This window comes from Salvelinus alpinus, chromosome 10 (genome assembly GCF_045679555.1).
Source record: "Salvelinus alpinus chromosome 10, SLU_Salpinus.1, whole genome shotgun sequence".
Classification (NCBI taxonomy): domain Eukaryota; kingdom Metazoa; phylum Chordata; class Actinopteri; order Salmoniformes; family Salmonidae; genus Salvelinus; species Salvelinus alpinus.
Genome location: NC_092095.1, coordinates 59845765 through 59870749, shown reverse-complemented (window position 1 = coordinate 59870749; position 24985 = coordinate 59845765). Strand labels below are relative to the sequence as shown.

At 42.1% G+C, this 24985-nt stretch overlaps 2 protein-coding genes across 3 annotated transcripts in view; one reads left to right on the top strand and one right to left on the bottom strand.

Moving 5' to 3' along the window:
* Positions 1-24985, top strand: part of LOC139532463 (fibroblast growth factor 14-like) — a 110077-nt gene that overhangs the window by 78945 nt on the left and 6147 nt on the right. The window lies entirely within an intron of this gene.
* Positions 8365-15456, bottom strand: LOC139532462 (histone deacetylase complex subunit SAP18-like). The gene is made up of 4 exons (XM_071330048.1): positions 15258-15456; positions 14886-14995; positions 13665-13787; positions 8365-8815 (listed from the first exon to the last, which is right to left on the bottom strand). The coding sequence occupies exons 1-4, from the start codon at positions 15327-15329 to the stop codon at positions 8650-8652; spliced, it is 471 nt and encodes a 156-aa protein (XP_071186149.1). The 5' UTR covers positions 15330-15456; the 3' UTR covers positions 8365-8649.

The window sequence follows — 24985 nt, the reverse complement described above, 5'->3', positions numbered from 1 at the left end:
TGGCGCATTAAAAAAAGTTGCGACAGGACTTACAGAAACAGGAAATGTCGGTATAATTTCAGAAATGTCGACAGACAATTTGCTCGTTGGACATGGTGGGATCTTTTTTTGTCGGTCAAATTAAATATGGGAGAAATGGCGGTAGAAATACCTTTATGCACAAATATTCATACAATAACCATCATATGGAAGTAAACTTGGAGTCACACGATGATATGGGCGAACCACCACCACATGGAAAAGCATCAGAAGTTTATAGCAGATGAAATAAGTTATGATGAACTTCACATGGGGGTTAAGTGCACAGTGATCAGGCACATTGCCAATAGGCTAAACATCGAGGGTAGGCTATTATTTGAATGCTGGTGACATGATGATTGGTGCTTGGCTGCCAATTATCAAATAAAATAAAATGATTTTACTCTTATCCATATTTCTCATTTATCAGCAAAGTCCAGAGAACATGTGAAAAAAACAGATTGTGCAAGTTTGCTATTTATTGCAACAGTTTTTGTGACAAAACCATTGGTAGAGTAAAAATGGTGATGGAAATCCAGTTAACTATTCGGAACATGGGAACGTAGCGCAAAAGTTATTTTTATGTGCACTACGTCATCACGCACAGGCTTTTATCCGCAACAAGTCAGTCTGATGGAAACACATATTGTTTTTATGCAGATTTTTGAATATTCGCATGAAAATCTGTCGCCACTTGGATGGAAACCTAGCTACTATGACTAGCGTAACAGGAGGGGATGTACATAGAATTAGGAATTGAATAGGATCTCTATGAGGCTGTATTACAGTGGGCCGTGAGCTCATTATAAATGGACAGTCAGCATTCCTGTATGTCTCCTAGCCACTGCTCTCTAACCATGGCCTCCATCTGAACCTGTGGTACGCTCCACTCAGAAACAGAACTCTTCAAAACCAGGCCTGGAGAGATACAGGGTGTGCAGGCTTTTGTACAAGCCCAGCATTAGCGTACCAGATTGCTCCAATTAAGGGCTTGAGAAGCCCCGGACTCATTTCAGCTGAAGGTAAGCTCCCTGTACATCCTCCAGAATAAGCACATTACTGTCAGCGGTCTAATTAACATAATTGACACGCGAGGAAATGCAAATGTACAATAAATCTGTTTTGCCCTTAACGAGACGGTCGTTAACATACAGTGCCTTCAGAAAGTATTCATACCCCTTGACTTATCCACATTTTGTTGTGTTACAGCCTGAATTCAAAATGGATTAAATAGTTTTTTTTCTCTCACCCATCTACACACAATACCCCATAATGACAAAGTAAAAACATGTTTTCAGAAATCTTTGCTAATTTATTGAAAATGAAATACAGAAAAATCTAATTTACATAAGTATTCACAACCCTGAGTCAATACATGTTAGAATCACATTTGGGCAGCAATTACAGCTGTGAGACTTTCTGGGTAAGTCTGGAAGAGCTTTACACACCAGGATTGTACAATATTTGCACATTATTATTATTTTAATTCTTCAAGCCCTGTCAAGTTGGTTGGTTGTCAAGTTAATTTCTTTGCCACATTTTTTGCAGTTTTACTTTAGTGCCTTATTGCAAACAGGATGCATGTTTTGGAATATTTGTATTCTGTACAGGCTTCCTTCTTTTCACTCTGTCAATTAGGTTAGTATTATGGAGTAACTACAATGTTGTTGATCCATCCTCAGTTTTCTCCTATCACAGACATTAAACTCAGTAACTGTGTTAAAGTCACCATTGGCCTGTGAAATCCCTGAGCTGTTTCCATCCTCTCCGGCAACTGAGTTAGGAAGGACACCTGTATATTTGAAGTGACTAATTAACAACTTCACCATGCTCAAAGGGATATCAATGTCAGCTTTTTTTCCCTTTTTTTTTTACCAATAAGTGCCCTTCTTTGCGAGGATTTAGAAAACCTCCCTCGTTTTTGTGGTTGAATCTGTGTTAGAAATTCACTGTTCAACTGATCGACCTTACTGACAACTGTATGTATGGGGTATAGAAATGAGGTAGTCAAAAATAATGTTAAACACTATTATAGCACACATAGTCCATGCAACTTATTATGTGACTTGTTATTAAGCCCATTTTTACTCCTGAACTTATTCAGGCTCGCCATAACAAAGGGGTTGAATACTTATTGACTCAAGACATTTCAGCTTTCCATTTTTTATGATATTTAATCTTTTTAAACATGAAAAACATAATTCCACTTTGACATTATGGGGTAGTTATAGGCCAGTTTTATTCCGGCTGTAACACAACAAAATGTGGAAAAAGTAAAGGGGTGTGAATACTTTCTGAAGGCACTGTAGATTATCTAATGAGGCAGAAGGGGAGAGGAGGAGAGAGAGAGAGAGAGAGGGAGAAAGAGAGAGAGAGAGAGAGAGGGAGAAAGAGAGAGAGAGAGATGAGGGGTTGCAGACGATATTTGAGCTAGGACATGCAGCTATAATGAATTATAACCAAATCATTAACTCTCAAATTTGACGCATAATGCACAAAATTCAAATGCAAGGAGAGTGGGTATCTATTTGAATCAGTGTTGTTGTGTGTGTTGTGGTTGTGCTGTCTTTGTTGCTGAGGATTTGCACTATACAGAAAGGGTTTGTATATGGGGGGTTCGTATATATAGGGTTGGTATATAGAGGGTTGGTATATAGAGGGTTGCTATATAGAGGGTTGGTATATAGAGGGTTGGTAGATAGAGGGTTGGTATTTAGAGGGTTGGTATATAGAGGGTTTGTATATAGAGGGTTGGTATATAGAGGGTTGGTAGATAGAGGGTTGGTATATAGAGGGTTGGTATATAGAGGGTTTGTATATAGAGGGTTGGTATATAGAGGGTTGGTATATAGAGGGTTGGTAGATAGAGGGTTGGTATATAGAGGGTTGGTATATAGAGGGTTGGTATATAGAGGGTTTGTATATAGAGGGTTGGTATATAGAGGGTTGGTATATAGAGGGTTTGTATATAGAGGGTTGGTATATAGAGGGTTGGTATATAGAGGGTTGGTATATAGAGGGTTTGTATATAGAGGGTTGGTATATAGAGGGTTGGTATATAGAGTGTTGGTAGATAGAGGGTTGGTATATAGAGGGTTGGTAGATAGAGGGTTGGTAGATAGAGGGTTGGTATATAGAGGGTTGGTATATAGAGGGTTGGTAGATGACTATTGGATGGTTGTTACACTAAAGAAACAGAAAAAAGTGTCAGCGCCTGCAGTCTCAAGAGGTGCGCTGTTCTTCACAGCTGTGTTATCAAAAGGAGAGAGTGAATAATAGAAAGAGCTCTGTCACTCTGCCTTTTCTATTACCTGCCTGACATCCCTCTTTCCTCAACCTGTCAATCACAGTTCACATCCCATTGACCTCTGCTGAGAGCCTACTGTAGCCACACACCGCACGCACGAACACGCATGCCAACACCACACACACACATGCACACACACGCACACGCTAGAGCAGAGGCGTCAAACATGTAGCCCTGGGGTTTTTTCCCTCCTGCCATCTGATAATGTGTTCCCAATACAAACCTCTTAGTTTGGAAAAAACATTGAGGCTGGAGAATAAAAATTCCCATCAATGCAGTTAATGAATTCAAACGTGATGCTACTTAGTCAATGAGGCAGCTAATATTCTCTGAACACATACAGGGCATTCGGAAAGTATTCAGATCCCTTAACTTTTTCCACATTTTGTTACGTTACAGCCTTATTCTAAAATGTATTTAATTGTTTTTTCCCCTGATCAATCTACAAACAATACCCCATAATGACGAAGCAAAAATAGGTTTTGAGACATTTTATCAAAAAAATTAAAAATAAAAGATCACATTTACATAAGTATTCAGACCCGTTACTCAGTACTTTGTTGAAGCACCGTTGGCAGCGATTACAGCCTCAAGTCTTCTTGGGTATGACGCTACAAGCTTGGAACACCTGTATTTGGGGAGTTTCTGCACAGCTATTTTCAGGTCTCTCCAGAGATGTTCGATCAGGTTCAAGTCCGGGCTCTGGCTGAACATCTCAAGGACATTCAGAAACTTGTCCCGAAGCCACTCCTGCGTTGTCTTGGCTGTGTGCTTGGGGTTGTTGTCCTGTTGGAAGGTGAACCTTCGCCCCAGTCTGAGGTACTGAACGCTCTGGAGCAGGTTTTCATCAAGGATCTCTCCGTACTTTGCTCTGTTAATCTTTCCCTCGATCCTGACTAGTCTCCCAGTCCCTGCCGCTGAAAAACATCCCCACAGCATGATGCTGCCAACACCATGCTTCACCGTAGGGATGGTGCCAGGTTTCCTCCAGACGTGACGCTTGGCATTCAGGCCAAAGAGTTCAATCTTGGTTTCATCAGACAAGAGAGTCTTGTTTCTCATGGTCTGAGAGTCTTTAGGTGCCTTTTGGCAAACTCCAAGTGGGCTGTCATTTACCTTTTACCGAGGAGTGGCGTCCGCCTGGACACTCTACCATCAAGGCCTAATTGGTGGAGTGCTGCAGAGATGGTTTTCCTTCTGGAATTTTCTCCCATCTCCACAGAGGAAGTCTAGAGCTCTGTCAGAGTGACCATCAGGTTCTTGGTCACCTCCCTGACCAAGGCCATTCTCCCCCGATTGATCCATTTGGCCGGGCGGCCAGCTCTAGGAAGAGTCTTGGTGGTTCCAAACTTTTTCAATTAAAGAATGATGGAGGCAACTGTGTTTTGGGGGACCTTCAATGCTGCAGACATTTTTTGGTACCCTTCCCCAGATCTGTGCCTCTACACAATAGTGTCTCGGAGCTCTACGGATAATTCCTGCGACCTCATGGCTTGGTTTTTGCTCTGACATGCACTATCAACTGTGGGACCTTATATAGACAGGTGTGTCTTTCCAAATCATGTCCAATCAATTGAATTTACCACAGGTGGACTCCAATCAAGTAGTAGAAACATCTCAAGGATGATCAATGGAAACAGGATGCACCAGAGCTCAATTTCGAGTCTCATAGCAAAGGGTCTGAATACTTATGTAAATAAGGTATTTTTGTATTTGCAAAAAAAATCTAAAAACCAGTTTTCGCTTCGTCATTATGGGGTATTGTGTGTAGATTTTTATTTAATCCATTTTAGAATAAGGCTGTAATGTAACAGAATGTGGAAAAAGTCAAGGGGTCTGAGTACTTTCTGAATACACTGTAAATAGATAGAAACATAAATAGATAGGTTGAGAGAGAGAAGGGGGAGTAAAAGAAAGAGAAAGAGAGAGAGAGAGAGAGAGAGAGAGAGAGAGAGAGAGAGAGAGAGAGAGAGAGAGAGAGAGAGAGAGAGAGAGAGAGAGAGAGAGAGAGAGAGAGAGAGAGAGAGAGAGAGAGAGAGAGAGAGAGAGAGAGAGAGAGAGAGAGAGAGAGAGAGATGATAGAGAGAGAGAGAGAGAGAGAGAGAGAGAGAAAGAGAGATGGGGGTGAGTCTCTTTCTTAATAGGTTTCCTTCAAACACACCTGCTGCCAGAAATGTCATTTAATGTCAGCCGTCTGTATCGGACACACACACTGGCCCCTGTCCCATGAGCCTCCAGGGTAAGTTCAAGGTCGTCTTGCCAGGTTGATGCCATGGTCTGTGACTCAGACCAGAGTGGGTGGCTGAAGAGGCTGCCAGTAGAAGATGCACCCAGGCACAGGTCTAGACAACTCAATATTAGGAAGGTGTTCTTAAAGCTGCAATATGTAACTTTTTGTGTTATAGATCTGTCATTGTCATTGAAAGCAAGTCTAAGAAGCGGTGTATCTGTTCTATGTGCACTATTTCTATGCTTCCCATTCTTAAGTTTTGTATTTGTGTCTTTTACTTTTGTTTTTATACACCAGCTTCAAATAGCTGAAAATACTATATTCGTGGTTATGGGAAAGATATTTCACAGTGGTTTTGGTGTTACAATGATTATCTACACTATTCTTGCTTGTTTTGTCACACAAACTGAAATTAGGCGAACTGTTCCAATTTTAGCAACAAGGAAATGCCGGAGCGATTTCTGCATAGTGCATCTTTAATATTTTGTATACTTAGTGTACGTCATAATAATGTTTAAAGACATGGTATTAGATTTTGTCCATTTTGATTTCAACAAAGGTTTTTGGTTGAAAACAATAATGGCCAAAGGCAAGCCAAACTCTGTCGATAACTCTGTAGAGTCGCCCAGACCTACTGGACTGGTAGCACCACCGCACACAGGGAAATAACTATTCATCTCAATTAGCCCGTTGGACAGTGCTCAGCTACGACTGGGTGGCTACTGGGCTGAGTACACCATCAGGCCAGAGATAGAAAAGAAACACACACACAAACTTCTTGGCGTGAGACCACTGTTGCATGTGTAACATGATGGATGTGGCTGAATCAAGAGTGCACGTGCCTGTTAATATCATATCATATAATCTGCAATTCTAATCCAATCTAGGATACTCACTGATATTAAAACCATTCATTTCATTGGCCAAGGGACTTGGGTGTGTGAGTGCTGCTTCATTTCTTCATTCATGTTCTACTCCTTTCTATCCATCCTGTCCATTGTCGCAGCTGTGTCTGTCTCACCAATGCAGTCCCGCAATCATTGGTGTGCTTGCTCCTTAATTGGCAATTTCTCCAAGTGCCACACACCCAGTTGGGGGCCAACTATAAATAAACCCAGCGATTGCTCTCGGAGAATAAACAGGTTTCCCCCCCTCACACACCCGTCTGACAGCAGCGTGTCGAATGAATGAACCGGGATGGCGTGCAGTCAGACAGAGAAAACGCTCTCTCCCTAAAACATGGGCTTGTCTTTACATCTCTTCCCATTTACTCTGAATACCCACCGTGGCCTCTCTGCGTAGCTCAGCAGGAATAACTCTGCCGATATTTGCTCTGATGAAAAATGGTTTGCTCCTCTGATTCAAATGTCCGTTGTCATTAAAGCAAATTGCCACTGAAGTGTCAGTCTGTTGTGTTATTCTCTGTGATGTCTCTTCTCATTTCAGAGACACAATACCCATTATGCTATTACAGTATATAGTTGGCTCAATAACCCCAGTGACTGGGCCACTGATGTGACATGACAACCTATTCCGAGGTTGTTCCGGTGTAACTGAGAATCAACAGATCAACGGAGCTGTAAATTAGCCTAACCTAGAAGCATTATACTGCAACGCACCTGACTGTGGGGGATTCGGTGGTCAGCATGTCACTGTTTTGTGTATGTTCCCTATAGAAACCATTGGAGGAATGAAATGGGATAGTCACATCAAAACCGCTGAGCCTCAGATGAATGTCTTCTTCAGGAAATATGCATTATCTCTAATAAAATCCTCAATGGTGTCATAACCTTTTCTCAGTCTGCTGCATCCAATGATAGCCGTGTCTAATGTGAATTAATGACTGCCAACATTAGCAGCGATGCATTATCAATCAACGCAGAGCTTAGAATGCAGAGACAGGAACAGGTTTCAAAACAAGTCTTCAAACTCACTGAGGCTTATTCGGTTAGAAAGAAAGTCATTGTCACTTTGTTCATACAATAATTTAAGCTACATCAGAATTTTGTCAAGTGAAAAAAAAAATCAAGACCTGGTCCCATGTCCACAAAGCAATTCAGAGTAGCAGTGCTGATCTAGGATCTGTCAATATATTTTAATTATGATCTAAAAGGCCAAACTGATCCTAGATCAGCACTCCTACCCTGAGACGCTTTGTAGCTATGGGCCCAGAACATTAAAATGGCTATCCTTATTGGTAGAGTCGATCATAGATGTAGAACAATTAGAATTACTGGCAACTGATATATTGTCTATGGGGTCTATAAGGTCTCTCCTAAGTGAAGTATAGTATAAGAGGCATGCATCAATATAAAACATCAGATTCAATAACTGGATCCAGGCCAGATGAGCAGATGGCAGAGGGGTTCCCTGGCCTAGATGACAGTACAGGTTTGGTTCTGCAGGACCACAGGGATCCGCTCGACAGCCCTGATGTTCCATCCTCATTACTGCTGGATTCCAGAAATAAGGGGTCTAGTAATCACCATGCCAACCGCTTTATTACATCACTCTTCACAAGGAGGATTTTTAAAATGTATTTTAAGTAGTACATTAGGGATGAAAAAAGAAACATTCCAAGAGAAGCCTTTGGAAACAGATGAGCTGGGATGAAAGGAAACACAAGGCCCCAGATGGCTTCCTCTGTTCTAGTGGGATGGGGTCTAGACTGGGTTACCAGTATTTGTGTATTAATGCTGCCCCCTACAGGAACCATTATGACATTGCAACAACCCTAACTACACCAGACCAGGCATTACGCAAACACTCTTTCTGCTGGTATTGTTATAAAAAGGAATGACAGAAAATGTTTTATTGTAAGACGGCAACTTTATTTCACATTATCCAAGATGGGAGACAAGAGGGTAAAAAAGTAACATACATGTCTGATAAATATGATCTATCAGAAGATAAAAAGGCCCCAAAAAAAGCATGTATGTTGGGGAGTCAAATCTGAAGGACGGCCCTATTGAAAGTCCCGGTAGTCTCCTGAGAGATGGTAAGAGTCCGTCAGTGTGATCAGAAAGGCTTTATGTATGTTTAGAGGTGGGTTTGGGTTTTGTGATATGGTGGTTATGTTCAGGTGTGTATGTGTTCAGAAGGGCCTCCCCATGCCCATGCGTGGGTTAAGTGGGGGGGCTCTGTTGGGTGGTGTGATGGCTATGTCCAGGTAGTCTCCTATCTGGAAGCGCTGCGACTGTAGCGTCATGGAGTCATTTTCCCCCTTCCTGCCTGACACAGTGTTGCCGATGTCTTTCACTCTGTAACCATAGAGACCGTGGGTGAGACAACAGTATTCATAATGACATCATCCAATCAAACAACTGAGGCAATGTTTAAATACTTTTAAAAAGGCAAACACAGCCGATGTACCTAATCCACTTAACACCAAGCTCTTGATTTAAGGTAGAGTCAGCAATGCACAAAACAAACAGCAATGTCAGGCCGACTTCCGCAACAACTACAGAGCATTAGTATTCAGACGCCTTGACATTACCCACATTTTGTTACGTTACAGCCTTAATCTAAAATTGATTCATTTAATTGTTTTCCTACTCAATCCACACTCAAAACCACATCATGACAAAGCAAAAACAGCTTTTGTGAAATTGCTTAAATTTAAAAACAGAAATACCTTATTTACATAAGTATTCAGACCATTTGCTATGAACCTCGAAATTGAGCTCAGGTGCATCCTGTTCCTATTGATCATCCTTGAGATGTTTCTACAACTTGATTGGGGTCCACCTGTGGTAAAATCAATTGATTGGACATGGATTTGGAAAGACACACCTGTCTATATAAGGTCCCACAGTTGACAGTGCATGTCAGAGCGAAAACCAAGCCATGAGGTTGAAGGAATTGTCTGTAGAGCTCCGAGATAGGTTTAAGTCGAGGCACAGTTCTGGGGAAGGGTGCCAAAACATTTCTGCAGCATTGAAGGGCTCCAAGAACACAGTGGCCTCCATCATTCTTAAATGGTGGTTCCAAACTTCTTCCAAGACTCTTCCTAGAGCTGGCCGCCCGGCCAAACTGAGCAATCAGGGGAGAAGGGCCTTGGTTAGGGAGGTGACCAAGAACCTGATGGTCAACGACAGAGCTCCAGAGTTACTCTGTGGAGATCAGAGAACCTTCCAGAAAAACAACTATCTCTGCAGCACTCCACCAAATCAGGCCTTTATGGTAGAGTGGCCAGACGGAAGCCGCCACTCAGTAAAAAGCACATGACAGTCCGCTTGGAGTTTGCCAAAAGGCACCTAAAGGACTCTCAGACCATGAGAAACAAGACTCTCTTGTCTGATGAAACCAAGATTGAACTCTTTGGCCTGAATGCCAACCCTCACATCTGAAGGAAACCTGGCACCATCCCTATGGTGAAGCATGGTGGTGGCAGCATCGTGCTGTGGGGATGTTTTTCAGCAACGACCCTAAGCACACAGCCAAGGCAGGAGTGAATTCAGGACAAGTCTCCAAATGTCCTCGAGTGGCCCAGCCAGATTCCAGACTTGAACCTGATCGAACATCTCTGGAGAGACCTGAAAATACCTGTGCAGCAACACTCTCCATCCAACCTTACAGAGCTTGAGAGGATCTGCAGAGAAAAATGGGAGAAACTCCAAAGAAGACTTGATGCTGTAATCGCTGCCAAAGGTGCTTCAACAAAGTACCGAGTAAAGGGTCTGAATACTTATGTAAAGTGTGTGTGTATATATCTATATATATATATATATGAGGCCGACCGATTATGATTTTATTAGAGGCCGACCGATTATGATTTTTCACCGCCGATACCGATTATTGGAGGACCAAAAAAAAGCAGAGACCGATTAATCGGACGATTTTTATATACAGTGGGGAGAACAAGTATTTGATACACTGCCGATTTTGCAGGTTTTCCTACTTACAAAGCATGTAGAGGTCTGTAATTTTTATCATAGGTACCACTTCAACTGTGAGAGACGGAATCTAAAACAAAAATCCAGAAAATCACATTATGATTTTTAAGTAATTAATTTGCATTTTATTGCATGACATAAGTATTTGATCACCTACCAACCAGTAACAATTCCGGCTCTCACAGACCTTTTAGTTTTTCTTTAAGAAGCCCTCCTGTTCTCCACTCATTACCTGTATTAACTGCACCTGTTTGAATTCGTTACCTGTATAAAAGACACCTCCCCACACACTCAAACAGACTACAACCTCTCCACAATGGCCAAGACCAGGGAGCTGTGTAACGACATCAGGGATAAAATTGTAGACCTGCACAGCTGGTGGCAAATGCAATAAAGTGCTGTTTGAATGAATGCTTATGAGCTTGCTGCTGCCTACCACTGCTCAGTCAGACTGCTCTATCAAATCATAGACTTAATTATAATATAATAACACAGAAATACGAGCCTTAGGGTCATTAATATAGTAAAATCCGGAAACTATCATTTCGAAAACAAAACATTTATTCTTTCAGTGAAATACAGAACCATTCTGTTTTTTTATCTAATGGGTGGCATACATAAGTCTAAATATTGCTGTTACTTTGCAAAACCTTCAATGTTATGTCATAATTCTGGCAAATTCTGGCAAATTAGTTCGCAACGAGCCAGGCGGCCCAAACTATACCCTGACTCTGCGTACAATGAAGGCAAGAGAAGTGACACAATTTCCCTAGTTAATATTGCCTGTTAACATTAATTTATTTTAACTAAATATGCAGGTTTAAAAAATATATACTTCTGTGTATTGATTTTAAGAAAGGCATTGATGTTTATGGTTAGGTACATTCGTGCAACGATTGTGCTTTTTTCGCAAAAAGCTTTTGTTAAATCATCCCCCGTTTGGCGAAGTTGGCTGTCTTTGTTAGGAAGAAATGGTCTCCACACAGTTTGCAACGAGCCAGGCGGCCTAAACTGCTGCATATACCCCGACCCTGTTGCACAAAACGCAAGAGAAGTGACACAATTTCCAGAGTTAAAAGAAATTCATGTTAGCAGTCAATATTAACTAAATATGCAGGTTTAAAAATATATACTTGTGTATTGATTTTAAAGAAAGGCGTTGATGTTTATGGTTAGGTACACATTGATGCAGCGACAGTGCTTTTTTCACGAATGCGCTTGTTAAATCATCACCCGTTTGGCGAAGTAGGCTGTGATTCGATGATAAATTAACAGGCACCGCATCGATTATATGTAACGCAGGACAAGCTAGATAAACTAGTAATATCAACCATGTGTAGTTAACTTGTGATTATGTGTAAGATTGATATTTTTTATAAGATACGTTTAATGCTAGCTAGCACCTTACCTTGGCTCCTTGCTGCACTCTCATAACAAGTAGTCAGCCTGCCACGCAGTCTCCTTGTGGAGTGCAATGTAATCGGCCATAATCAGTGCCCAAAAATGACGATTGTTATGAAAACTTGAAATCGGCCTCTAATTATACATATATATTAATATATATACATATATATTAATATGTATATATTTATTAATAAAAACCTGTTTTATCATTATGGGGTGTGTAGATTGAGGGGGAAAAAATGTAATTCAATTTAGAATAAGGCTGTAATGTAACAAAATGTGGGAAAAGTCAAGGGGTCTGAATACTTTCCGAATGCACTGTATATGTCCGTGGTTTTGGTCCTGCAACCATCACGTTGCAGATGCGTGAAGTGCACTTGCGCAGATCATTTTTGCCAGTGCAACGTCTTGCATTGCACTCACCTGAAAAACCTGCGGTTCATCCTGCTCCTTGTGGCAACATCATATCGCTGAGTCTCACATTAATTAAGTCGTGTGTTACAGGGTTTCCATTAGCCAGCTAATGCCAGCTTTTAGCCATAAAAAAAAATAAAAACCAACAAATAAAAATGTTACCAGCCAAAATATAAAAAATTCAGTTGCAAAATATTGCTTTTGAATCATTGATGGAAATACCAGTGGATAGAAATACATTTGACTGTCATGCTTATCAGTCTATAGGTTCATTTGAATAATTTGGTGTATTTTTGTTATTCATCGTGTATCTTATTTATCCAATACAACTATCAAACATGCATACACAGCCTATTTTAAGCGGGATTTCTCCTGCAGCTCCTCAACTGGTTACTGCTGGAGTAAAACATGTGATTTTAATCAGCCCATTCAATGTACAATTTCTAAATGCAATCGCATGTTAACCGGTTTGGTACACGATTAAAGAGAGCTACTATTTTTATTTCTCAACTGGTAATTGAAGCGGGCCTCCCACTCACTATGAATGTGCAGGTCAACAAGCTATCAGCGAGTCATCCACCACTTTACAATGTGAGCTGGAGGCAGTATGCATTTTGTTTTTTAAATACTTAATTGTTTGAAACCTGAATATTTTATTTAAAATTATGAGACATGTCTTACCTTGCTTCAAAGTAGCCTATAGGCTCAATCTGACCATGGAAACATGGAGGCAATTATTTGGGGAAGCTAACAATTTATCCTACCATTTCTAACCTTCTATGCTAGTTATATTTTCAGATACTAATTTTCATGGACCAGTTTCATTTCAATAACGTTTTTGTTTCTAAAAATCATTGTGAAGTGGTTAATCATAAAAATCGAAATTAAAATGTTATTGAATTTAAAAGTCTACTAACACGAGATCACCAGCCTCTGCCATATGGACACATTTTCAAATCTTCCAGGTCACGTTATCCGGCGCCACAATTTCTTAACAGAAACCCTGGTGTGTTAGTACTGGGCTGGAACAAAACCGTGCACACCTTGTGTCCAAGATTATAGAGCATAGAGTGACTTCAAACTACAACAGCCCAGTTGCTCTGAAGGTAGACCCAACGAAATGACATTGCCACGAGCAGCACCGCAGATATTGAGATGAGCAAGATGCAAGACTTCGCTCTCACACAGTCACACACAGTATCTGCAGATGTGAATGGGTTCGCTTCACGCTGTTCTAGCGTGATAGCCACGGGACCAAAACAGCAGAGGAGTTGAGACTTGCGCTTCAACGCTCTTAGTTGTTGCTGAAATTGACCCACAATGCTGTTTACTTTGTGCCTCTACGTCATATCGCTGACTCTACCTTTAAGCTAGGGCCGTAGAGTAGTATACTAACCTGTAGCCATTTCTTTTGGGCTCAGGATAAACGATGGCGAAACCAAAGTGTGTTCCTTTCTTCCGAGCTTCAGGGTACACCTCCTTCACTAGGCTGGTCAGCTCCTTTAGCGAGGCATCCATCCTTCAGGAGAAGGACACAACATCATATATCACCACAATAATCAAAACTATGTAGCAATGGTACCCTGTATAATACACACAACACTATCACCAGTGCTCGACTTGGGCAGAACAGAGTGCCAGTAACACATTTTTTACTCCTTGAGTTCGTGCACTTCTTGTAGAATATTAGCTCAAAAGTATTGTGTCGCTCCTGCGCCTAAATATAAACAGTACCGACACCCAAAATGAGTACCGGTGTTGTGCCGAAAATCTCCCCCCTGCCAGAATTCACCCCCCCCATTCGAGTTCTTCATTGCTGTGACTTGCTTGCTAGTTGAGATTTCTGCTCTTCACTCCATTGTCAGCTTAGCCTACATTTCACTGATCTTAGTAGCAGAAAGCATGTCTGCAGTTTTCGGTTTGGCTATTTGTTTCAAGTGTCTGTGGCGGTTCTAGCTTGTATGGCGCCCTGGGCGAACCCCCCCTGTCAGCGCCCGCCCCCGTTCCGCCCCCAGCAAGATGCCGCCCTGGGTGGCTGCCCATTTCGCCTGTTCCTAACTCCACTACTGATTTTGTATTAGTCTATAAATAAATCTCTTTGCCAAAATTCATCATCTCTCCCATGTCTTATTCGACTAGTATTTTTGAAAGTGTAAGGATAATAATTCAGCCATAGTTGTTCTGAAATGTTTATTGCTTATAACACACATTAATTTCGGTTACCTATCCTGACGTGAAGTTTGTTCTATAGAAAGTATTTGATTCTGATGTGTGCCACAGAAAGTATTTGACTCTAGCCACAAAATTAATGAAATTAGAAGGGGGGGGGGTCAATTCTGGCGGAGGGGAGATTTTCGGCACAACACCTGCACCTATCAATCCAAATCGAACACTGGCTATCACATTTTTTATTTACCTTTATTTAACTAGGTAAGTCAGTTAAGAACACATTCTTATTTACAATGACAGGTTAACTGCCTTGTTACAACAGTGGGTTAACTGCCTTGTGCAGGGGAAGAACGACAGATTTTTACCTCGTCAGCTCGGGGATTCGATCTAGCAACCTTTCGGTTACTCACATGACCCTAGGTGCAGCCAACCATTTATATATTCTTACCATGTGTAGATCTGCAGCTCACTTGAAGGGACTTGTCCTCGTGCGAATTCGTCCCCTCTGTGATGCCTGCCACCGTTGGTCGTAAATACCCGCAACAGAAGAGGACAAGTCTATAGACACACAAACAGTTAGCTAACTGGTTAGACAGGCACGTGGCTAGTCTCCTAGAAAATGTGGTAGCAGGAAAAAAATATTAAATGCCAGTATAGCCGCTTACAGAACTACAACCAATTAGCTTAGTTTGAAGTGGGAGTCACTTGCACAGTTCAAGCAGTGCAGCTGCGTTTGCTAGCACAGCAGGCTGGTTAATGCTAGCTACGTTAGCGAATTGCTTTCTCACAAACCAAGCGAAGATAAAGTGCTTATAGCTACCTTTTCTCGGTCGATAGGCTTTTCAGGGATTTTTCGAATCTCTTCTTGTGTGATTCTTGATTCAAGAGCCATTTTAGGGAGTAAATACGTTAATTAATTGACGTTGTTGCTCACAGCAGAACATTTGCAAACACCGTGCCAAATAGTTGTTTCCGTTTCCGCTTTCCCAGCATGATGACGTAGAAAAGGTGCGCTAAAACTTTAACGATTGCCGTATAAAAACCATATACGAGTAGATTGCAGTTAGCTTGATTTTAAAACATTTTGTTTTATAAACATATAATCTCTCCAGTCCGATAAAGATAATTAAAGATAGTTCTCAATGAATGATTGTATTTCTAGTTTCCTCCCAACAGGTGGCGGTAGACAATGCTAGCCATTCTTATGTTCATTGCTATCCGGGATCCTTGGAAGGTCCACACTCTAAAACCTAACCTTTTTATTTTGTGTTTTTATTTAACCTTTATTTAACTAGGCAAGTCAGTTAAGAACAAATTATTATTTACAATGACGGCCTACCCTGGCCAAACCCTATCCCTGGACGACGCTGGGCCAAATGTGCGCCGCTCTATGGAACTCCCAATCACGGCCGGTTGTGATACAGCCTGGAATCAAACCAGAGTCTGTAGTGACGCCTCTAGCACTGAGATGCAGTGCCTTAGACCGCTGCGCTACTCGGGAACCTTAACCCCTACCTTTACCCTTACCCTAACCATAACCTGTACCTAACCGTAACCTTAACCTTTAACCATTTTAAATGTCAACCTCAATGTACCCCATTCTTATGGGACAGTGGTGCATCTAAATAGTCTAAATCTCCTCTCCTCAATAAGGTTAAATTACTGTGGAGTACAGGAGAGGGGTGAGAACGCACCCTTGTGGGGCCCTAGTGTTGAGGATCAGCGGGGTGGAGATGTTGTTTCCTACCTTCACCACCTGGGGGCGGCCCGTCAGAAAGTCCAGGACCCAATTGCACAGGGCGGGGTTGAGACCCAGGGTCTCGAGCTTAGAGATGATTTTGGAGGGTACCATGGTGTTAAATGCTGAGCTGTAGTCAATAAACAGCATTCTTACATTGGTATTCCTCTTGTCCAGATGGGATAGGGCAGTGTGCAGTGTGATGGCGATTGCATCATCTGTGGACCTATTGGGGCGGTAAGCAAATTGGAGTGGGTCTAGGGTATCAGGTAGGGTGGAGGTGATATGATCCTTGACTAGTCTCTCAAAGCACTTCATGATGACAGAAGTGAGTGCAACACGGCGATAGTCATTTAGTTCAGTTACCTTAGCTTTCTTGGGAACAGGAACAATGGTGGCCATCTTGAAGCATGTGGGGACAACAGACTGGAATAGGGATTGATTGAATATGTCCGTAAACACACCAGCCAGCTGGTCTGCGCATGTCCTGAGGACGCGGCTAGGGATGCCGTCTGGGCCGGCAGCCTGAGAGAGTTAACACGTTTAAATGTTTTACTCACGTTGGCCACGGTGAAGGAGAGCCCACAGGCTTTGGTAGTGGGCCGTGTCAGTGGCACTGTATTGTCCTCAAAGCGAGCAAAGAAGTTGTTTAATTTGTCTGGGAGCAAGACGCCGATGTTCGCGACGGTGCTGGTTTTCTTTCTGTAATCCGTGATTGACTGTAGACCCTACCACAACCGTCTCGTGTTTGAGCCGTTGAATTGCGACTCTACTTTGTCTCTATACTGATGCTTTGCTGGTTTGATTGCCTTGAGGAGGGAACAGCTGCACTGTTTGTATTCGGTCATGTTTCCAGTCGTCTTGCCATGATTAAATGCGGTGGTTCGCGCTTTCAAATTTGCGGGAATCCTGCCATCATTCCACGGTTTCTGGTTAGGAAAGGTTTTAATAGTCACAGTGGGTACGACATCTCCGATGCACTTGCTAATAAACTCGCTCACCGAGTCAGTGTATACATCAATGTTATTGTCTGAGGCTATCCGCAACATATCCCAGTCCATGTGATCAAAGCAATCTTGAAGCGTGGAAACCGATTGGTCAGACCAGCATTGCATAGACCTGAGCACGGGCGTTTCCTGTTTTAGTTTTTGTCTATAGGTTGGGAGCAACAAAATGGAGTCATAGCCAGATTTGCCGAAGGCAGGGCGGGGGAGGGCTTTGTATGCATCACGGAAGTTCCAGTAGCAATGATCCAGAATGCTACCAGCTCGTGTTGCGCATTCGATATGCTGATAGAATTTAGGAAGTCTTGTTCTGAGGTTAGCTTTGTTAAAATCCACAGCTACAATAAATGCAGCCTCAGGATGTATGGTTTCCAGTTTACATAGAGTCCAGTGAAGTTCTTTCAGGGCCGACGAGGTATCTGCTTGGGGGGATATACACTGCTGTGACTATAATCAAAGAGAATTCTCTTGGAAGATAATGCTGTCGGCATTTTATTGTAAGGAATTCTAGGTCAGGTGAACAAAAGGACTTGAGTTCCTGTATGTTGTTGTGATTACACCATGAGTTGTTAGTCATAAGGCATACACCCCCACCGTTCTTCTTACCAGAGAGATGTTTGTTTCTGTCGGCCCGATGCATGAAGAAACAGGGTGGCTGTACCGACTCTGACGACATATCCAGAGTGAGCCATGTTTCCGTGAAACAGAGAATGTTACAATCTCTGATGCCTCTCTGGAAGGCAACTCGTGCCCTAATTTCGTTCACCTTGTTATCTAGAGATTGGACATTGGCGAGTAATATGCTCGGAAGCGGTGGATGGTGTACTCGCCTTCTGAGACCAGTAGGCCGCTCCGTCCGCCTCTCCTGCGGCGACCGCGTTGTTTTGCGTCGGCCTCTGGGATTAGATCCCATGTCCAGGGTGGAGGTCCGAACAAAGAATTCGCTTTGGGAAAGACGTATTCCTGGTCGTAATGATGGTAAGTTGACATCGCTTTTACATCCAATAGTTCTTCCTGGCTGTAGGTAATAACACTTGAGATTTACTGGGCTAACAATGTAAAAGATAATACATGAAAAGGCGACCATCTCTGTCGGGGAAAGAAGCCACTATTGAAACCCCACATTTGTCATCCTCATTTGTGTTAAGAAATAATCATTTTCCAGCAATTGAGGTGTAGCTCAAATCTGACATAATGCATGAATTGATTTGTCTGCTGGAGTGTGGACAGTGCATGTCAATATACAGTAGTCTACAAAGCATACCAGACACAGTGGGCAATGTAGTGCGCATGTAGGCTATCTATCAATGCAGATTTTGTGGGAATTTCTATGCACGGGTGTGTGTTTGTAGTTGTGCGCGTGTCTACGTATGCCTCTGCTTATCTCCACATACTGTACTGACTCAGTGAGTGTGTAAATGTACTGGATATACATGATGGGTTTGCAGTTGGGTCTGCATTGCAAGCCCCATTGTCTGAGCCTCTGGCCTAGACATCTGTGTGCATGCGCTCGTGCAAGTGTGTGCATGTGCATGCTTGTGTGTGCGGCATGCCAGCAGGAGTGGGACCGTCCAGTCGTAGATCACCTCTGACCCCTGTTCTCTGATCAGCCCAAACCTCCCTCATCAGGAGTTACACAATACAGCTGTATATCAAACGTGTTTTGCCTTGAAATGAATTGAGTCAACCCAACTCCATCAAGTGACTTCTGGCCTTTTAAGACAACTAAAGACAACTATGAGATTACCCTTTGATTCTGTTTATCAGTATTCAAATTGCTGTGTATTGAAGAAACTAGAGTCAAGCACGTTCCACCCTCATCTATCACAACTAACTTGGCTGGGATCAATGGTAATTGTCCACCTACACGGCCGAGACCTACTGCTTAGTCACATTCAGCTTGAGCCTCTCTCTCCCACTGTCTATCCTTCCCGCTGAGAGAGCCCTCACACTGGCCTCCTCTGTTCTGCTGCTGGCTGGATGACCAGGGTCTACTCTCACTAACAATCACATCCATTTTACCCCGACCAGGCCCATCCCCTCACAGCCCCACACCAGAATTCTCATGGATCCACTTGAAAGAATCTATCCGCCACTCTCTCGATCTCTCTTTTCTTTCTTATTTTCTTCTCTCTCTCTCTCCCTCTTGCTTTCGCTCTATCTTTCTCTCCACCTCTCTCTCTCTCTTTCTCTCTCTCCACCCCTATCTCTCTCTGTCTCTCTGTCTCTGTCTCTCTGTCTCTCTCTCTCCACCCCTCCATCTCTCTCTCTCTCTCTCTCTGTTTCTCTGTCTCTCTATGTCTCTCTCCCCCATAACAGTGTGTTTTAGAGCCCTCCCGAGACACTGATACCAATTCATTATTTTCGCAATATCCAGATTACGATCAATGACTCCATCTCCTCTCTAAAAAGGGATCGTTTCCTCTCTCCATTTTCTCTCATTCCCCCCGAATCCCTCCATCCTTTATGTGTTTAGTTCTAATGTATAAACTCCTCTCTTCAGATGGACACAATGGGGCCTTGTAACCCTGCTGGTGTTGATTCTGCCTCAGAACAGAGACAAATAATGTAGCTACGGTACCTGAATCTGGTAACAAGGTGACTGACTGATGTGAAAAGAGGGGATGGAGAGCGGAGGTGGACACTTCAGAGTCTCTTTGAAAGTGTATACTGTAGGCTGATTTTTAAGGTAATTTGGTCATTTTAGTGTGTGCTGCCCGGGTGCTGGACGTGTGTGTGTGTGTGTGTGTGTGTGCGTGTGTGTGTGTGTGTGTGTGTGTGTGTGTGTGTGTGTGTGTGTGTGTGTGTGTGTGTGTGTGTGTGTGTGTGTGTGTGTGTGTGTGTGTGTGTGTGTGTGTGTGTGTGTGTGTGTGTGTGTGTGTGTGTGTGTGCGAGTCACTGTTCATTTGGTCTGTCTCTGGGCTGTGAGTGACTGACTGCTGCCTCCTCCTCCTGTATGGAGCAGCAGTACATAGGGTATTATGGCTAAAATGCCTCATCTCTTTGCTCACCTGAAGACATACTGTAATGGACAAATTACTGTCGTCACTGGCTGCCATCGTCAGCTTAGTGGGGGCAGAGATGGGAGTGATACGACAGAGAGTAGACATTTGGTTATAATGAGCGTACCTCACTTCCTCAACATCTTTGGTATTTGGTCATTTAATAGGATCCCCATTAGCTGTTGCGGAAGCAGCAGCTACTCTTCCTGGGGTCCACACAGAACATGAAACGTAGTACAGAATGACATAATACAGAACATTAATAGACAAGAAAAGCTGAAGGACAGAACTACATCAATTTAAAAATGGCACACATCGCCTGCATATCAATACATACTGTACACACAAACTATCTAGGTCAATTAGGGGAGAGGCGTTGTGCCGTGAGGTGTTGCTTTATCTGTTTTTTCATTTGAGCAATATGAGTCCATGCAATAATGGCTCTATATAATACTGTACGCTTTCTTGAATTTGTTCTGTATTTGGGGACTGTGAAAAGACACCTGGTGCCATGTCTGGTGGGGTAAGTGTGTGTGTCAGAGCGGTGTGTAAGTTGACTATGCAAACAATTTGGAATTTTCCACACATGAATATATATTATAAAAAGAAGAAGTGATTCAGTCAGTCTCTCCTCAACTCATAGCCAAGAGACACTGACATGCATAGTATTTACAGTTGAAGTCGGAAGTTTACATACACTTAGGTTGGAGTCATTAAAACTCATTTTTCAACCACTCCACAAATTTCTTGTTAACAAACTATAGTTTTGGCCAGTCGGTTAGGACATCTACTTTGTGCATGACACAAGTAATTTTTCCAACAATTGCTTACAGACAGATCATTTCACTTTTAATTCACTGTATCACAATTTCAGTGGGTCAGAGGTTTACATACACTAAGTTGACTGTGCCTTTAAACAGCTTGGACAATTCCAGAAAATTATGTCATGGCTTTAGAAGCTTCTGATAGGCTAAATGACATAATTTGAGTCAATTGGAGGTGTACCTGTGGATGTATGTCAAGGCCTACCTTCAAACTCATTGCCTCTTTGCTTGACATCATGGGAAAATCAAAAGAAATCAGCCAAGACCTCAGAAAAAAATGGTGGATCTCCACAAGTCTGGTTCATCCTTGGGAGCAATTTCCAAAGGCCTGAAGGTACCATGTTCATCTGTACAAACAATAGTACGCAAGTATAAACACCATGGGACCACGCAGCCGTCATACCGCTCAGGAAGAGACGCATTCTGTCTCCTAGAGATGAACGTACTTTGGTGCGAAAAGTGCAAATCAATCCCAGAACAACATCCAAGGACCTTGTGAAGAAGCAGGTACAAAAGTATCTATATCTACAGTAAAACAAGTACTATATCAACATAACCTGAAAGGCCGTTCAGCAAGGAAGAAGCTACTGCTCCAAAACCACCATAAAAAAGCCAGACTACGGTTTGCAACTGCACATGGGGACAAAGATCGTACTTTTTGGAGAAATGTCCTCTGGTCTGATGAAACAAAAATAGAACTGTTTGGCCATAATGACCATCATTATGTTTGGAGGAAAAGGGGGGAGGCTTGCAAGCCGAAGAACACCATCCCAACCGTGAAGCACGGGGGTGGCAGCATCATGTTGTGGGGGTGCTTTGCTGCAGGAGGGACTGGTGCACTTCACAAAATAGATGGCATCATGAGGCAGGAAAATTATGTGGATATATTGAAGCAACATCTCAAGACATCAGTCAGGAAATTAAAGCTTGGTCGCAAATGGGTCTTCCAAATGGACAATGACCCCAAGCATACTTCCGAAGTTGTGGCAAAATGGCTTACGGACAACAAAGTCAAGGTATTGGAGTGGCCATCACAAAGCCCTGACCTCAATCCTATAGAAAATGTGTGGGCAGAACTGAAAAAGCGTGTGCGAGCAAGGAGGCCTACAAACCTTACACCAGCTCTGCCAGGAGGAATGGGCCAAAATTCACCCAACTTATTGTGGGAAGCTTGTGAAAGACTACCCAACATGTTTGACCCAAGTTAAACAATTTAAAGGCAACGTTACCAAATACTAATTGAGTGTATGTAAACTTCTGACCCACTGGGAATGTGATGAAAGAAATAAAAGCTGAAATAAATCATTCTCTCTACTATTATTCTGACATTTCACATTCTTAAAATAAAGTGGTGATCCTAACTGCAGCTTAACTAGGTCTTTCCTTGCAGCACTCGACCACAAGACCAGACAATAGTGAAGATAAGATCAAATTAGAGCCTGCAGGACTTGCTTTTTGCAGTGCGATGTCATAAAAGCAGAGCATCTTTTTATTACGGACAGGCCTCTCCCCATCTTTACAACCATTGAATCTATATGTTTTGACCATGACAGTTTACAATCTAAGGTAATGCCAAGTAACTTGTTCAACAGCCACACCATTCATTACCAGATTCAGCTGAGGTCTAGAATGATTTGTACCAAATAAAATGCTCTTAGTTTTAGAGATGTTCAGGACCAGTATATTACTGGCTACCCATTCCAAAACAGACCAACTCTTTGTTAAGGTTTCAGTGACTTCATTAGCTGTGGTTGTTGATGTGTATATGGTTGAATCATCAGAATACATGGACACACATGCTTTGTTTAATGCCAGTGGCAAGTTATTGGTAAACACAGAAAAGAGTAGAGGGCCTAGAGAGCTGCCCTGCGGTACACCACACTTTGCATGTTTGAAATTAGAGAAGCTTCCATTAAAGAAAACCCTCTGAGTTCTATTAGATAGATAGCTCTGAATCCACAATATGGCAGATGTTGAAAAGCCATTCTCAACAACAGGTTAGGGTCAATAATGTCTAAGGTTGCTCTGAAATCTGACAGTACAGCTCCCACAATCTTCTTATTATCAATTTCTTTCAACCAGTCAACAGGCATTTGTGTCAGTGCAGTACATGTTGAGTGCCCTTCTCTATAAGCATGTTGAAAGTCTGTTATTAATTTGTTTATGGAGAAATAGGATTGTATTTGGTCAAACACAAAACACATTTTTCCAACAGTTTGCTAAGAGCTGGCAGTAAGCTGATATGTCTGCTGTTACAACCAGTAAAGGCCGCTTTACCACTCTTGGGTAGCAGAATGACTTTGGCTTCCCTCCAGGACAAAGACTTTCATCTAGTCTCAGATTAAAGATATGACAGATAGAAGTGGCTATAGAGTCAGCTACCATCCTCAGTAGCTTTCCATCTAAGTTTTCAATGCCAAGAGGTTTGTCATTATTGACAAAATTAAAACTGTTAAAACTTTTTGTTCTTTCTGCCCATAATTTCATTTAAAGTACCCCAAAGTTTTTTTTCTCCATTATTCTTTAAATCATTGATCTTGGCTTCATAATACAATTTCTTCTTCTTTTTTTTGAGTTTAGTCACATAATTTCTCAATTTGGGTTAAGTCAGCCAGTCTTATTAGCCACTCCTTTAGACCCATCTCTTTCAACCATATCGTTTTTCAATTCCTCATCAATCCATGGAGCCTTAATATTTCTAACAGTCAGTTTCTTAACAGGTGCATGTTTAACAATAATTGGAAGAAGCAATTTCATAAATTCATCAAGTGCAGCGTCTGGATGCTCCTCATGAATCACATCAGACCAATAAATATTTTTAACATCCTCCACATAAGAGTCACAGCAAAATATTTTGTATGATCTCTTATACACTATTTTAGGCCCAGCTTTTGGAACTTTGGCATTCCTGGATATAGCCACTATATTGTGATCACTGTATCCAATGGGTATGGATACAGCTTTGATAAAAGTTCTACAGTATTAGTAAAAATGTGATCAATACATGTGGATGATCTTGTTCCTGTAGTGTTTGTAAATACCCTGGTAAATTTATTAATAACCTGAACCAGATTACGGTCACTGGTTACACTGAAAAGCTTCCTCTTGACAGGACAGCTTGATGAAAACCAGTAAATTATTCAGGTCCCCAAGAAAGTAGACCTCTCTGTTTACATCACATACACTATCAAGCATTTCACACATATTATTTTGATACCCACTGTTAGCACTTGGTGGCCTACAGCAACACTGCAAAATAAAAGGCTTTATATGTGCCAAGCGAACCTGCAACCACAACACTTCAATAACACTTGCATAAGATATTCTCTAAGCATTACAGGGATATGGCTCTGAATATATACAGCAACACCTCCCCCATGAGCATTCCTGTCTCTTCTGTAGATGTTATGTCCTTGTATTGCTACTGCTGTATCCTCAAATGAATTACCTAAGTGAGTCTCAGAAATGGCTAATATAGGAATGTTATCTGATGTTTGCAAGTTATTGATTTCATAAACCTTATTTTTAAGGCTACATGTATTAATATGGGCTATTTTGAGCCCTTTCCTGGGTAGCATATTAGAGATAGACATAATATGGAAAAGAGCAAACAAAGCAAGAGACAAATATATACTTTCAGCAGTCCATTAATCAGTTGGTGTGTGTGTGTGTGTGTGTGTGTGTGTGTGTGTGTGTGTGTGTGTGTGTGTGTGTGTGTGTGTGTGTGTGTGTGTGTGTGTGTGTGTGTGTGTGTGTGTGTGTGTGTGTGTGTGTGTGTGTGTGTGTGTGTGTGTGTGTGTGTGTGTGTGTGTGTGTGTGTGTGTGTGTGTGCTGCAGGTTTGAAGCTACGAACCCATAGGCTTGGCTCTCTCATCCCTTCCAGGCTTTTGGGAGGGAGTGTGGACAATGAGCCTGTCATAAGCAGATGTAAGCAATGTCCCCACACGCTCTGGCAGCTTTTATGGCTGGGATAAGTTCTT